Source organism: Mesocricetus auratus, unplaced genomic scaffold (assembly GCF_017639785.1).
Source record: "Mesocricetus auratus isolate SY011 unplaced genomic scaffold, BCM_Maur_2.0 Super-Scaffold_100004, whole genome shotgun sequence".
Taxonomy (NCBI): Eukaryota; Metazoa; Chordata; class Mammalia; order Rodentia; family Cricetidae; genus Mesocricetus; species Mesocricetus auratus.
The window spans coordinates 49343042-49360090 of record NW_024429189.1 but is presented as its reverse complement, the minus strand read 5'-3'; the positions used below and the strand labels follow the sequence as shown (position 1 = coordinate 49360090).

At 36.7% G+C, this 17049-nt stretch overlaps 1 protein-coding gene across 4 annotated transcripts in view; it reads left to right on the top strand.

Moving 5' to 3' along the window:
* Positions 1–17049, top strand: part of Nckap1 (NCK associated protein 1) — a 70000-nt gene that overhangs the window by 31745 nt on the left and 21206 nt on the right. For all 4 annotated transcript variants that reach the window (XM_040745697.1, XM_005065112.4, XM_040745696.1 and 1 more), the window contains 7 exons: positions 160–266; positions 735–867; positions 3368–3449; positions 5256–5314; positions 9197–9342; positions 10958–11090; positions 12908–13027. In XM_040745697.1, the coding sequence (XP_040601631.1) occupies positions 160–266; positions 735–867; positions 3368–3449; positions 5256–5314; positions 9197–9342; positions 10958–11090; positions 12908–13027 (780 nt within the window). The remainder of the gene's footprint in view (positions 1–159; positions 267–734; positions 868–3367; positions 3450–5255; positions 5315–9196; positions 9343–10957; positions 11091–12907; positions 13028–17049) is intronic.

The window sequence follows — 17049 nt, the reverse complement described above, 5'->3', positions numbered from 1 at the left end:
TTTCTTATATGCACATTCATCTGTGTGCTCGGCCTTGTACTGACCGCCCCTTTTAAATTTAGTATTATTTCTTGCCAAGGACTTTTCACTTAGAGCAAGACTATGAACAATCTTGGTCTTTAAACATTGAATAATCACCGTTGTTTTTTTTTTTAATAGGCACTTTTTGTTTTTATGGCATTATCTTTTGCCCGTGATGAAATTATCTGGCTACTTCGTCATGCAGATAACATGCCAAAGAAGAGTGCAGATGACTTTATAGATAAGTAAGTTAGTCACATTAGAGGAACATCTATTTCCAGTTTATTTCAGTTCAGTTTAATATGAGTCTGAGGACTTATATGTAATAGAATAAATGTTGGTAATGTGTTAAATTATGTAATTAGAATGCAAAAACTCTAGGACCTTTAATATTTCTCTCTATTATAGTAGTGATAAGAAAGTTGTTTTGTCATTCTTAGTGGCAGGGCGTTGGTGGCGCACGCCTTTAATCCCAGCACTTGGGAGGCAGAGGCAGGCGGGTCTCTGTGAGTTCAAGGCCAGCCTGGTCTACAGAAGGACTTCCAGGACAACCAGGGCTGTTACACAGAGAAACCCTGTCTCGAACCACCCCCCCCCCAAATTAATGCCTATCTTAGGGGAAAAGTTATAGAAATAATATCAGAAACATTTAGTATATTCTGAGTCAACAGTGAACTTATTCTCTGAAACCTTTTTCCTGGCTTGTCACAAAGGCACATTGCTGAGCTGATCTTTTACATGGAAGAGCTTAGAGCACATGTCAGGAAGTACGGGCCCGTAATGCAGAGGTATTATGTGCAGTACCTCTCTGGTTTTGACGCTGTCGTCCTCAATGAGCTCGTGCAGGTAAGAAGTCTCCTAATTCCCTTTGCTCTTTGCTTCCCACTTGTTGAATAATTGACATGTAAACTACAACATGTACCAAGTGGTGTAAATGGTCACATTCTGCCCAAGAGATTATTGTTGACAGTGAAGAAACGGGTATTTAGATAAGTTGGCTGTTTCATGTGTGTTAGTACAAACTTGAGAATGAACACAATGAAGAGACCAGTTACCTGTTCCCAGGATAGATGTATACGCAAACCATATTCAACAGGGCCTTGCAAAAGAGCATAGTCATGGGACTTGGGAAGAGCGTGCTGGCCCAGTGTGACTGAAGCATTGCTAGAGGCCAGTGAGAAGGCAGACATAGGGTAGGTGAGCGCCGAGGAGAGCCTCAACTGGGCAGTGAGTAGATGACGGTGGTAGTACAGGGAGATGGGTGGCCAGTAAATGAGAACTCTGTCTGATTCTTATGCAAGTGTCCTATTTTTATCTTGGATTTTCCTCTTTGCTTTTTGCTATTAAAAAAATTCTGTAATTTCTTTAGTCCTTTTACTTTAAAAATAAACTTTCTTTAGTTTTGTTACAGGTGAACTACAATTTAAAATAGTTTTATTTTGCTTCACCTTATAAACTCACAGGTACCTAAGACTACTGTAAATTAATGACCAGTATGTATATAAAAAAGGAGCAATAAAATCCTCTTTTAAGATCTGGTTTTCCTGAATTTGTTTTATTTCTTTATCCACTAGATGGCGCTCAGGCTGCTTGGTTTTTTTTTTTTTTAAAGAATGGCCACTAAAATGAACCTGAATACCTGTTAAATTTCCAGAGCATTATTGCCTTGTAATTTTATTTACAGTTACTTACCAGATGAGTATTAACCTATCATTGCTTATTCTTTATTCATAATAGCAAATAGTTTTATAACAAACCTGAACTTCCTAGTTTCATGTAATTTTTAAAGCTATGTAGCTCTTTAGATACTTACTAAGAAATTTTACAGGTTTTTGATATATTACTAAAATGTTTAAACCGCTTAATATATATGGCATGTTTTATCTAAAATAGAGTGTACAAATACTGAGAAAGTTCTTAGCATTTCTCCTGGGATTGTAGTAAGATTAGTAGTATAGTAACAAGAATAATAATATTAGAGTTGCTGTGCCCACTGATAGTGTATCTTATTAAGTTGTTATAGCTCTGAAGGTAGAGAAAATGATCATTGTTGAAGAAAAGGAGCTAATTTTGGTTTCTTATAAGGAGCAGAACCAGTGTTCAAACTTAAGTCTTATTTCCATCTTCTTCCAGGATACAATCAGGGTGCTTTTAACTTTTAGCTAAGGTGTAAATGTAAAACTAAGATTACAAACCTGTTAATGAAGTTTATTGTTAAAGATGTTAGATATTGCATTGATGTATAAAGAACATAATTTAACATTTTGACCATTTTTAAATTTATAGTTCAGTCACATGTACATTTACATTGTTAGGTAAGTCTTAGTGTTTTTAAACTATATTTTAGATACATTGTTAATGAGCTGAGCATCTACCGCTGTTTAATTTTTTAACTTTTTAAAAAGAATTTTTAAATTTATATTTTATGTGTAAGGGTGTTTTGCCTACCTGTACGTATTGTACTGTGTGTATACGAGGTATCCATGGAGTCTAGAAGAGGGCATTTTTTCCTCTGAACTTGAGAGACAAACAGTTGAGAGTCACCATGTAGGCGCTAGAAATCAGATCCACTGAACTGTCTCCAGCCACACATGTGCTTTTGTTGTTGGTTTTTGTTTTTAATGTCCACTTTAGATTTTAGATTCAGATTTTTTTAAAACTTAGTTCTTGTTTTTGCTTTGGAAGTACTGTGGATTAAACTAATGGCCTGTTACCTACAGGCAAAGAGTGCTATTACTGAACAACATCCCAAGGCCCCCGGATGCTCCTTCTCTTAACTAGTGCTACTGTTTTACTGTGACCCTACCAGGTTGAACATGTGTAACTAGACCTGAAAGCTTGGGATGGGATTTTTGTTGTAGTTTTTTTATATTTCATTTTGTTGGTCCTTATTTTTTGAGTTCTATTTTTACATGTTAAAAGTAATGTTTTTAGTTGTTTGGGGTTTTTTTTTCCATTTTGATGTAGTACATACATATTTGTGTAACTCCCACCACATTTGACTTAGAACATTCCCAGAATTTTTAAAAGTTTTACTGTATGTCTTCATGGTGGGTTCCTTGTAGAACTTTCTAACAATTGATGTCCTGTCGCTGCAGTTTTATCTTCTGAAACATTGTTCATGCATGTGGGATCCTACTACTTTATAGTATTCTGGTTTTATTTCTTTCCATTAACATACTGTTTTTTTAGATTTATTGTACAGATCAACATTTAATTCCTTTTTCTTCTTGAAAAATAATTCTGTAGTGTGAATGTACCAGTTTATCTGTCCACTTGTTGATGGAGCTGTGAGTTGTCTAACTAGATGGCTTTCATATTACTGTATGTTTGTTTTCTTCTTCAGAATCTCTCTGTTTGCCCTGAAGATGAATCGATCATCATGTCATCTTTTGTTAACACTATGACTTCCCTAAGTGTAAAACAAGGTAAGTAAGGGTGTATTGTCTTTCAGATAGAGATTGAAGTTTTAAAGGGAGAGGATTTTAACGATTCAATTTTATAAAATCTTTTATGTTTGGATACAACATTTGATATTTGATTGTCATAATTTAGCTCTGTCAGAACAAAGATTTCCAAACTGGGTTTCAGATGGTGTCCATAAAAAATTGGAGTGTTGTTTTGTGAAGTTTATTACTTAGGAGAAAAAGAGGCATCTGTAACAAAAGGTGAAACGGGAGTACTGAGTATTGTAATATGTCTGTGTGGCTCCGGCACACCTGGGGCAAGTGCACTGGTGTCACTTACAGCATGTTTATCTGAAGCCGGGCGTGGTGGAAACCTTCAGTCCCAGCACCTGTGAGGCAGAGGCAGGTCAGCGTGCTCTGCATATTGGGTTCCAATGGGGTCCTGATCAGCTAGTCTGTACCAGTGACTTTATATGTGTTGTCTCGTTTAATCTTCAACATTAAAGAAGTTACTTCTTTTATTTGTCAGATTAGTAATTTGTAAGAATAGTAATTAGAGGTTAGGTATGCCAGTCTCAAAAATCAGTGCTATACGTACACCAGCTAGCTGTTGTTTGAACATTCTGTTCCAGTAGATTGATGTGTTTTACTTTGTATTCCTTGTAAAAAAGATGTCAAAAATCCTGAAAAGATCGGATCAATAACTATATTTTAGTTCCATCAAGCTTTATGCTTAGTATATAGTAAGGAGACTACTACAGTGTAGTGATGCTTGATTTGTGTGGCATTAACTTAGGGAGCTTTAGCGTGCTAGCACTATCCTGCTCTGTCAGATTGGCATTGTAAGCACATGAAGACTCGGAGCTCTCCTTAGAAGCCTGCTTCTCTTGCCACACTTGTCACCTTTAAGGATTTGAGAAGTGTTGTGGTCTTAACACCTAAATTAAACTTTGTTGGCTTCATTATTTTACTTAGAAAATTCACTAACATAAAACATCCTGTCTTTCAGTGTATTGTTCACTTAGGTTATTCATTGCCTAAGAACTAGTCTGGAGAGCTTTTTCATGTTGGAAAATTTGAACTCTGGTGTTTAAACTATATTTTATGCTCCAGCCCATGGTAATGCTGTTCTAGTTAGCATTCTTTGTAAACTTGCTCTAAAACACTTATTAGTGGAGCCATGTAGTTGTATTTTTGTGACTTGATGCTTATGTTTTGTTTTGTGAGGGGATTTTGTGCATTACTTTAGGCATCCTCCAACTCTTTACATAACCTTCTGCCTCAGACTCCCAGGTAGCTGGAATTTCAGGCACTAACCACTGCGCCTGGCTCTTTGACTCGTTGAACATAATGTCATTAGTGTTCAGCCATATAGAGAATTCCCTTCCTATATAAGTCTAATATAAGACTAATAATCTTTTGTGGTTTTTATGACGTTTTATTAATTCATTCATTTTTTAGCAAACACGTAAGTTGCTTAAAGTTTGGGGTATTTTGAATTACCTGGGTATGACTATACTACTTTGAGACTCTCCTTGTCTTTTGGTTATATACCCAGAATCGAGTTGTCTTAGCTGGTTTGTTTGTTTTGGTTTTGTTGTTGTTCTTGAGACAGGATCTTACTAGGTACTCTGGCTGTCCTAGAACTCAATATGTAGACCAGACTGTGCTATAACTCACAGATATCTACTGGCCTCTGTCTCCCAGGTGCTAGGAGTAAAGTCCTGTACCACTAGCCCATATGTCTTTGCTCTTAAAGTATAACATATAATTAGTGATTTGTAAAATGATTCTGTTTTGTTCCCCCTTCATTTTCCTTTATTACAGTCGAAGATGGGGAAGTATTTGATTTCAGAGGGATGAGATTAGACTGGTTTAGATTACAGGTAAGAATAAGTTGATTTTTATTTTTTCTGCTTTGTTTGAATACATTATAGTTTTATAACTATGAATTAACTTATTGAAAAGATGTCTTTTATGTGATCAACCACAAACATGAAATATTTTGTACATTGTTAAACTTTTATAAATATATTTCTAACAAGCCTATGCATAAATTTATATCCCTAGCTCTCTTATCCTGATTTATATATTTAAATTTTAATGTAAAAGCGCAATTGACAAAACACATTTATAGTGTAGCTATAAAGTTGTTTTTTTTTTAAGTTGATAAAAACTTGAGCTTGTATGCTATACAGTCTTTGGCATAAGTAACACTTCCATTATAATACCAGAGCAGCTGCAAACAATACATAAGCAGAGTTCCCCAACCTTTTATTTCTGAACTACAGAACTACATGGTTTAGATTTCTGTATGTTTACTTCATATATATTTCTTGAGTATCTTTTAAAAGAATCAATCCTATTGTCTTTGTGTACTGTAAATTAGCAGTAGTTGACTGTCCTTATTGTTAGTAATTACACAAACAAGAGGGAATTACCTGTTTAAGAGTTATATAATCTAACTATGAAGACAAGGCATACAAAATATAAAAAAATAAAGCAGCTGGAAATCTAAAAGACTGGGGCTGGAGAGCTGGCTTAGCAGAGAGCACAGGCTCTTCCAGAGGACCTAGGTTTGATTCTCAACACCCACATGATGGCTCACAACTGTCTGTAACTCTGATAACAGGGGTTTCGATGCCCTCCTGTGGCCTCTGGGTACTAGGCATACTTGTAGATGGGATACCCATACACATTAAGTAAATGAATAAATTAATGTGTTTTTTTAAGACTTGAATAAGAGATAGCACAGATATAACTGTTTGCTAATTACAGCAATTGAGAGGGAGAAGGCTCAACTGGTAGTAAAACCTTTTACACAGTTAGAAAGATGGGAGGGATTTAAATATGAAGGTAGCTTGTTCAGGATAAGGACAAAACTGAGTTCTAGTATGACGTTTTCCTGTGAGAAGGAAACATTGATGATAGTACTTCTGTCACTCACCGTTGATTCCAGGTGGAAGAACGAAAGTGATGAGACACCAGCATGGCCAGGGAGCGGGGAAGGGTTCTACAGACACCAGCAGTTGTTGCAGTAGGGCAAAGCCAGCAAAATTAGCCTTTGGAGAATTGCGGTTGTATGCTTTGCCCTTGCTGGAGTCCTATCCAGTTTTGATTCTGAGATTATTATTTTTTTATCGATCATTTTCATGTTTCACTTTTTCCTACTCTTGTGAGTTCTTTGTCTATGCATTATTATTCGTTTTTCTGTTACCAAAGAATCTTATTCCCTTATCACTTTAGTCCCTGAGGCCCTTAGGCATGTTCAGTTCCTTTCCAATTCTCATCTTCCCATCTTCTCATTTATTTGAATTGTTCCTTTCTTCAAAATGGTATAGGAACACACTTCTCCTTCCATTGTTGTCAGTAATTTTAGACGTGTGTGTTTTCAGCCATTTCACTTGGCACTATTTTCTCCTGAATCTGTTTTTATAATGTTATTTGAATTCTGAGATTTTTAAGCAGACATCAGTTATTGGAAATCTTTATTAAAGTCATGACTACAATTGACTCCTCTTTAAAATAGATTTAAAGCAAATAAATACAATTAGGATTATGTATATTTATACACACATACTTTTTTGTTACATCAGAAAATTGATGTTTGTTTCTTACTCCCTCCCCCTTCCTAACAAACAATAACTTTTAAAACATAAAGAATTGCATTTTCTGGCTTGTGTGGAGGTGTTTTTCCTCCCATCTGCCAGTTCTCGAGTAATCACTCAAAGGCTTACCATTACTTGTAATTGTTTGGCCAATGGCTCAGGCATATTACTGCCTGGCTCTCAAGTTAAATTTATATTTTATATAACTCAAATTCAGTTTATATTTTACCAGGATGCTCGTGGCTTACCTCATATGTTGCTTCTCCAGTGGCTACAGGGTGTCACCCAGATTCTGCCTTCTTTTTCCCTGTATCTTTGCTTGGCTGTATTCTGCCTGGCTATTAGCCAAATCAGCTTCTTCATTAACCAATGGTAATAAAACATATTCACAGCATACGGGACATCCCACACCAGACTTGTTGCTACTAGTGAATCGTAATGTCCTTTGTCTGAAGGCCTTTTGCTATTGTAAGATTAGAGATTTGATTTTTATCTTGTTTATAAAACATAACTTAGTTTCTTATCATTCCTTGGTTGACAGGACAAAGAGCTCCAAGAGACCCAAGTACTTGATTTTTCCAGCATGCGTGTCAGCATATGTGCATCATTTTCTCTTTATCTCCGAGTCTTACAAGAATAGGTTAGAGTCCTGCAGATTAATACCTTGTGTGCAGTGGGTTGTGTTGCAGTTTAGGGATCCTGAACTAAAGGAACTGTCTGTTCGCTCAACAGTGTATAGGCTTAACTTATTTCCATGAAAACATTGCCTATCTTTCAGGTTTGATTGCTATGCATATAGCTCCAATGTAACCTTGGGAATGAGTAGTCTGAGTCTTGAGTCTTTTTCATATTTAACAAAATGTAGGAGTATATGAGACCCATGAAGAAATGTCCCCTAACAGCTAGAATTGTCATCAGCATCTGGAATTCTGTCACCATCCCATCTAGTCATTTCCCACCATGAATTGAGTGACTATCAGCCATCATAAGCTGTTTGGCATGTTGCCGGCATGTCCTTCTAATAGGCTTCTGCCTCGCTCTCTGTCTACATCCACTTTTCCTGCTCCTTCCATCTGTAGCCAACTTTGTTAAATAAGAACTGGCCATCACACAGAGCCCTCAGTGGTTCATCATCCAAGGTTTTGAATCCTAGCATGATATATAATCTGCTTGAATCTCATTCTTCACTACTTCTTTTCTTTTGTTTGCATTCACACTGTGGCCACTGTGACCTATATTTATCTGTAAGCACTCTCCTATTACATTCTGCTCTTCTTAAATGTCCATTATTCACAGACAGAACCCTAATGTTTGATTTGGTGTCCAAGTTAAGGAATGTCTTTCTTCACAACCTGCTTGAGAGTGTTGGTTAAGTCTTAACTTTCTTTGTCCAATTTATTTTAATAGTTAACTTACTTTCATATGTTTGTAGAAGCCATCAAATTGATTTAGTCTATTATAGTGTCTAGTTTTGTGTATGTGTGTAGATGGTGTAGGACAGGGCACACATAAAGGTCGGAAGAAAACCCTTGGGAATCAGTTCTTTCATCTACCATGTGAATCCAAGGGATTGAACTAGATCTTTTGGCTCAGCCACAAACAGGCCCATCTGCTGAGCGAATACACCAGCTTCCACTGAACAATTGTAGAAAACAATGTTACGGGTACAGTTTTCATGTTTTTCAATAATGGACCTCCCCACACACTTTCTTTTATTTTTTTCATTATTTTTTATTACATTTTTTAAGAAAAGGGCTTCTTCACATGTCAATCCCAGCTCCCTCTCCCTTTCCTCCTCCCACACCCCCTCACCATCCCCCCCCCAGCCTCCCACCCTATCCCCACTTCCTTCCACATAGGGGATATGCAGAGTCCGTTATTTCACTCAGGGCAGGGTCCAGGCACTCCCCTAAGAGTCCAGGCTGAGAGAGCATCCCTCTTTGTGTTATGGATACACGAAATCCATTTGTATGCCAGGGATAAACACTGATCTACTGCCCAGGGCCCCATAGGCTGCTCAGGCCTCCTCACTGACTCTCACACTTGGGGTCTGGATCAGTCCCATGCTGACCTCCCAGCTGTCGGTCTGGCATCTTTATAATGACAAGATTCAAGTCATTTATCTTTTGCTAAACTATTGTTTGTGTTGAATTGCTACAGGCATACACTAGTGTCTCCAAAGCTTCACTTAGCCTTGCAGATCACCGAGAACTTGGAAAGATGATGAATACAATAATATTTCATACGAAAATGGTAGATTCCTTGGTGGAAATGTTGGTAGAAACATCAGATCTCTCCATATTTTGGTATGTTATACTTTTCTTTAAATCTGAACTGGAAATGTTTACTACCTGAAACTGCTTGATTGTTTTTTGTTAGTACAATTCTTATGATAGTTCAGTATTTGACTGTAAACCATTAGGGAACAATAGACTTTTACAAAAACTTTGTAACAAACAGGGACTGGTGACTCACACTAATCCCAGAACTCAGGAAGCAGAGGTAGACAGATCTCTAAATTTGAGGCCAGCCTGGTCTACAGAGTGCGCTACAGGACATCCAGGACTATACAGAGAAGCGCTGTCTCCTTTATCAAATTGAGATTTTTATGTCTGGTTTTACTTACTTTTCATGGTGTGAAATGTCTTTCTTGCATTTTGTTTGAAGATTGAATCTCACATTAAGGGCTCTTTTACATACTTAGTCTGAGTATAAAAAGGTTGTGGATAAATCAAGGAGAGCAAATATTGGAAATTAATACCTGGTAAGTTGATGCCTATATATATTGTTAAACAATTTAGTCACAGGAATGTGCTTGCTGCTCCCAGCATGTTAATTAAGCACAGCCTCTCCTATTACACTTAGCACTGTCATTCACTTTTCTCTGGTTTTACTCTCCAGAAAACTTATTTCTTAAAGGAAGGTTATATTATTGTCCTCTTTTTGTCTAAAATACTAAGTTTTAAAGAAATTTTGGAATGAATGAGTGAGCTAGGTGGTGTTCAGACTCAACAGTTCAAACTCCAGTACTCTCACTCTGTAGTTGTATGGTACCGACTCAGTTCCCTGCTTCTTGGACTTTTAGAGGGGTGAATTGGAGCACGATAATCTGTGTCCTTACTTCTAAAGGGCTGAGATATAAAAGAATGGATAGCAATAATGGTATCGGTGTGTCGCATATAGATGATTATCAAAGGCTTTTTCATTTTAGCAGTTTATTAGGTTAGCTTTTATTACTAGTGCTGGAGAAGAAATCACCAGGAACGAAGGCCTGCTTCTCAAAGGAACACATCAGTCCATTCACTTTTCCATTTAGAGCCCTGTATGTTAAATTTATGAGAATTTTAAGATTATTTGGGCCCCTCTATTACTGTCTGACCTAAAGTCTATCCTAGAAAGGATGAAACATTTTTTTCTTTGGATTATTTCTTAAGCTCTAAAACGTTCCTATTGTAAAAGACTATAGTTAGAAGCCTCTTCCCTTTTTAGAGATAAAAGTGGTTTGCATAATATTTAAATTGTATATTTGTTAGTCATGTTTGGTTAATTTTATTCATATTTTAAAATTGATAGCATATGATTAGTTAGAAATATTTTTCTCAGTGATAAAATAATATTGGTCCTTATTTCCTCAAATATGATAAAATTTGAAGAGTTGAATGCCATGTAATCATATTCTGTAGAAATTATAAATAACTTTGTTTCTGATTAAAATGTTTGATGTTACTCAGTTATTATTCTGAATGAATTATTGATATATAAAAGGTACTTTAGGGGGAATATTTTTAAGGGAGTAAGTGTGATCAATTGGTAACCTTTATTCACTTGAGTTTAAATTAACCAGCCATGAGGGACTGCCATTTTTGTTTGCACCTAGCTATGAGTGTTGCTGTTTGATGCTGTCATTGTCTCTCTTAACAGTTTTTACAGCCGTGCTTTTGAGAAGATGTTTCAGCAGTGCTTGGAGTTACCCTCTCAGTCAAGATACTCCATAGCATTTCCTCTCCTCTGCACTCACTTCATGAGCTGTACACATGAGCTGTGTCCTGAAGAGGTAACTTCAGTGAAGCACTGTGGTTTCTACAGTAAAGCTAGATCAGATGGGTAGCCAGCCAAATGTTTAAAAAGACCCAGTTACTTAATCTTTGTTCTTACATAAGCCTGTCTATGTAGATCAGAAAAACATTTGAACAAACACATGATAAAACAGTGATCAGTAAGATGTGTGACATGTTAAGAGACCTAGCAGAGCCTGGTGGCCCAAGCCTGTAATTTCTACTACTTCTGAGGCCGAGGCAAGAGGATTGCGTGCTTAAGATCAGGCGAGGCAACTTAATGAGAGCCTGTCTCAAAAAAAAAGAAGGCAAATGAAGGTTGCAGATATAGTTTATTGGTAGAGGCTTACCCAGTTAAACTTCGTAGCTCTTGGTTCAAGCCAGTCTGTCCCCCAATCGTTCATGTGTGTCCCCCCTCTCCCTTGCCAAAAAAAAAATCGTCCAAGCGGTCCCCCACCAATACAACATACACATACAAATTGGCCAGTATTTAATTATGCTTGGCTACAATCTCTTTTGTTTGGATTACTATTAAAGTTTATAGGTTGTTTAAAATAAAATTTAAGGTTGATAGATTCAGGAATGAATATTTCAACAACATAGAGACTTTCTATATGTTACAAAATAGGGAAGACAGAGAAAGAAATTTTTTCTTAATTTCTCTTTGTAAAATATCTCATGTATAGTGGAGAATTTATGCCTTCATATACTGAATATTCTAGCTTTTTGAGTTGTTTTTTTGTTATTTTGAGACAGAGTTTCTTTGTGTATACTGGATGCTCTAGAACTGTTTTAAATATTTTCAGTCAGCAATTCATTTTGTTTTGTTTAATTTTTAGTTTTCCAAGACAGCCCTGGCTGTCCTGGAACTCGAACTTACTCTGTAGCCCACACTAGCCTTGACCTCATAAAGACCCACCTGCCACTGCTGGGTTGAGATTAAAGGCATGTGCCACCACCACCCAACTCTTGTTATTTTTAACAAAATCTCACCAAACAGCTACAATTCACCAAAGCTAAACAAATACAGACCCCTATAGAGATAACTAGCTTGTCTGGATATAGCTATATATGCATACAGATGTGTTAATAATATCCTGAAATAGAGTACACCAATCCCGCCTTGCTGTGTTCAAAGAATGCATGTTCAGTTTTGTTATTCTTGTGTTCCGCATCCCCAGGAAGCAGGAACAGAGGAGATAATTTCAGGAATTTTAAATGTCTCATTTATTTTCCCAACTTGATTTCTAATACTTTTATGTATCTGTTTGCGCTCTTGTTCATTTATTATAGAACTATGTCAGAATTTATGTATTAGATGTAAATATTAAAGAGGTAAGATTAGAAACTTAAATGTGCTCATGTACATTGTATGCATTATTTACAGATACTGAATATCTAGATTTAGAACTCGGTGAATTTGAAGAATGAAACATATGCTTTATTATCTTTCTTTCTGAGATAGTCTCAGTCTTGTGGGCCGTCTGCCTCAGTTTCCCCAGTGCGGGGATTACAAATGTGTGCTGCCATGCCTGGATAAATAATACAGTTTTGTGCTTTATAAATAATGAACTTTGAAGATTTTTCTTAATCATAATTTTCTTACATTGTTAATATGTTACAAAATACATATTATTTTATGTGAACTGCGCAAACATAAAATCATAGATTAATTTCTGTAGTAAAGAAAGCAACATACATATACTTCCCACCCCTTACAGTAGGACTTTAATAACTGAATTTTCACGTTTATTTGAAGCGTTTTATTAGGATCACTTTCTTGTGACCTCTGTTATTTCCATCCTCTGCCTCCCAGCGCCATCATATTGGAGATCGCAGTCTTTCCCTGTGTAATATGTTCCTGGATGAAATGGCCAAACAAGCTCGAAACCTCATCACTGATATTTGCACAGAACAGTGTACTCTTAGTGATCAGGTAATAAAAAATAAGTTTTTCCAGCAGATAGGAAGTTTGTGAATGTAAGAAAATAAGTCATTAGTTGTTGATGTACTTTCCTTTTTAAGAATCTCTTGACTCTCAGAAAAGCCATTGTGATCACCTCTTGTTGTGAACTATATTAACAACTTCTTACATAAGTCTGTCCATGTCTGTTCTTTTTTCAAGAGACATGCATTGTTTTCTTGATTTGTTTTTTGTGATTTTAGTACTTGATTCCATTATTCTTTGGTGACTCTTGTATTTAGTAGTTGTACATTTTCATAGATTTTTTTTCTCATCTGCTGTACTCAGTGGTGTAACTGTAAAGAAAACAACAAAACACTTGACTTTCCCTTTATTTCCTAGGTAACTAGTAAATTCTTTTATACTATAGTGGGTTCCTAGAATTTACCATGTTTGATAATTTTTTAGCTCACTGTTCCTATACTGAAATTCATCTTTGGCCAGTGGCAACCTTTAGAGTACCTGAGCGCCTTCTTGCTTTCTTGCAAGATAAGCCCTTGGATAGTACATGCATCCCCCACTTGCCTAGTATGTACAAGGGCCTAGGTTCAATCCCTAGTGCAAAAATAAACAAGTTAGTTAATTTAAAAGTACCAATTTCATCTTGTATGTATTTTTACTTAGACAATTTCTTAGTTTCTTTCAGTGGGATATATCAAGCCCCAGTCTGGACATGAGGATGCCTCCAGGTCTACTGAGACCTCATGAGACACATTCATTCCTCATCACCCACGGGGTCCATACTACCACTGTTTCAGATTCAGGGCTGCGGCACTGCTGTCTTCCTTTGTTTTATATCCGTATCTTTTTTCCACATTGGGAATCTAGATTTCCAGAATACAGAAGATGAAAGAATTATAATTTACCATAAATTATATTATTTATTTGAACACACACAGAACAGCTCCATAGTAGTAATATTAATATTTTTACCACAGGTATATAATTACTGACAAAGTTTATAGTTTTTTAACATATGTTCCTGGCATGAACCCTGCTGGTGATGATATAATGACATCAAGCTTATGAGTAGTATTACATGCTCTGCCCTGTTGACGTTGACTTCATTCACTCTTACTTATATGAAAGCATGTGTGATGCTCCAGTTGTGCTCCATGTTTATCTCTTTGGTGGTTTTATTTGTGCGCTTACTTATTGCTAGAATTGACTTTCAATTTTCAACAATCTTTTGTTGATTCTTTTGGGAGTGTTGTTTGTTTTGGGCAGTTATAATTACAACATTTCTCCATTCTCTTTCCTCCTTTGAAGCCCTTTCTATATACCTCTCCCTGCTCAATTTTAAATCCATGGCCTCTTCTTTCATTAATTGTTACTGCATGCAAACATATACATACACACTCATACATTCCTAACTATAACCTGCTCAGTTCATATGTTACTTGTATGTGTGTTTCCAGAGCTGACCACTTGGCACTGGAAAACCAGTTGGTGTGCTCTTCCCTGGGGAAGACAATTCCTCCCTCCTCTAGCTTTCCTCAGTTTCCTATAGTTCTTTGTGTAGAGTTGAAGACTTGTGGGCTTTTCCCTGCGTACTTGTTTGCTGGAGTCATGTTCAACTCTCATTTGGACAGTCATGTTTGTAAAACTTGAGAGCATAGCTTCTGATGTTACTGGAGATACTTTCTCATCACAAACTCCCTTATCCTCTGGCTCTTGCAATCTTTCTGCCCCCTCTTTTGCAGTGTACTCTCAGCCTTAAGTGCAGGAGTGGTTTTTTGTTTGCCTGGATTTGTTTTTATGTACTGGGACTGCTCCACAGGTTTCCATTTTGATTGGTTGTGTTTTTCTGTAGTGGTTTTCATGTGTTGAAAAGAAATTTTCTTGATGGGAGATGAAGACTACACCTATCTATGGGACAGATGTCTATAGATTATTATAAGGGATTATGCTGTTTTAGTAAATTAGTACTGGAGAGTCTCCTCCAATATCCATGACTTTACTAACACTGAATAGTTGTCTAGGTTTCCAGTACCAAACATGGTCTCCCTCTTGTTGAATAGGTCTTAAGTCCAATTATGGAGTTGTTGGTTGTCACCACAGTATATGCACCACCACTGCACCTGTAGGGTTATCTTACCATGCTGGTTGGTGTCGTGGTTCACAGGTAACATAGCTGAGTAGGACTGTTGCTTGCCTCTCTCTTTTGAAAGCTTGAATAATGCCTCAGGGAGGTGACATTCATGTTAGTTCCAGCTCAGGGGTATCTGGGTTGTTTTTAGAGTGTATGGTATACTGCTGAAGACACCATACACTTACTTGCCTTCCATCTCAGGACAACAAAAGGGCAACAGCAATAGATTGTATGTTATGGGAGTCTCTTGGACAGTCCTGGTTGTTGGTTTTTTTGAATTAAATTATGTCTCATCGTTATCCTCTTTAAGATACTATAAATGTGTTTTGAGTCTGGTATTCATCTCTGAATTTTTTTTGTATTTTGATTTTATATCCTAGGTTTAGTTTTTCCTTGTATTTTGATATAAAACTATCTTTTAGAAATTGTATCAAAAAATAAAAATAAAAAAATTGTATCAAATCGTTTTTCTTTCATCAGCTCTTCGTGGAATCAAAACTTCATATTATTTCTTACTTACTTTTTTATGCAATTAATTATCTTGGATTTGTGAAAGGAGTTAGGAGCCAGATGGGTTTTCTTACTTCCATACACTTCAGTGTTCCCGCTTGACATTAACAGACATGACTGCTTACTGTTCAGTGTTCCTCACATACACCCTCTCTTTCTTTTACTTCTTTAGTTGTTAACCTTATAGAGCTTGATTCTGCTCAACCAGGGGCACTGTCCTTGTTGAGCTTGGACTGACAATGTTGAGAGTTAGTGGGACTTGAAATCCTTCAGGCCATTTTAAGGGTCCCTTTCTTAGGGTCTCAGATTCCCTTTTACCTTTGTCTGTTTCCAAATGGACACTAATCTTCAGATTCCTGCCATGTTTTGGGGGGTTGTATTTTAGATGTTGTTAGAAATTTGACTTTATGGTCAGTGTTGTTCAGAGATTTGGGTTTGTACTCCAGCAGTTTGTTTCTTTGTCAGTTAGACTTAATAAATATTCTGGTTTTTAATTGAAGAGTTCCCTAAACATTTTCATTTTCCTGTTTTTTAAAGGAAGGTACTCTCTGACAACACACATTTCTCTTCACACATTCCCATGGCTTTAGTTAGTTACTGCATATATCTAATGACTAAATGGCTTTCAGGCCATCCACTGTCCAGCAGAGATAATGTGAGCTACATATGTAATGTAAAAGTTTCTGGCAACCATGTTAAAAATATAAAAAAAGAAATAGGGAAGCTTGTTTTAAAGATACGTTTTACTTAGTGTGATATATCTAAATTTTTCGTCATTTTAGCGTCTAATCATAAAATATCTTATACTTTTGTACTAAATCTTTAAAATCTGATGTATTTAATTTGTAGGACAGTTAATTGGATAAGCACATTTTGAGTCTACAAGTGGTATAAGACAACTCTTCTAGTTGGGTGGTGGTGGTGGTGCTACATGCCCTTAATTCCAGCACTCATGAGGCAGAATCAGGTGAATCTCTGAGTTCGAGGTCAGCACAGTCTACAAAGCTACACAGAGAGATCCTGTCTTGAAACACACACACACACACACACACACACACACACACACACACACACACACACACACACACACACTCTCTCTCTCTCTCTACAACTCTGCTGTACAGTACAGTCCTCATCCACCTCCTCTGTTAAACTAAATTATTTACTAGTTGTACTTTGAGTTTTGTTTTGTTGTTTTTGTTTTGTTTTTGTTTGTTTGTTTTGTGGTTTTTTTTGTTTTGTTTTGTTTTTTTGAGACAGGGTTTCTCTGTATTGCTTTGGAGGCTGTCTTGGAACTCGCTCGGTAGAGCAGACTGGTCTCAAACTCAGAGACCAGCCTGCCTCTGCCTCCCGATGCTGGGATTAAAGGCGTGCCCCACCAACGCCTGGTGTA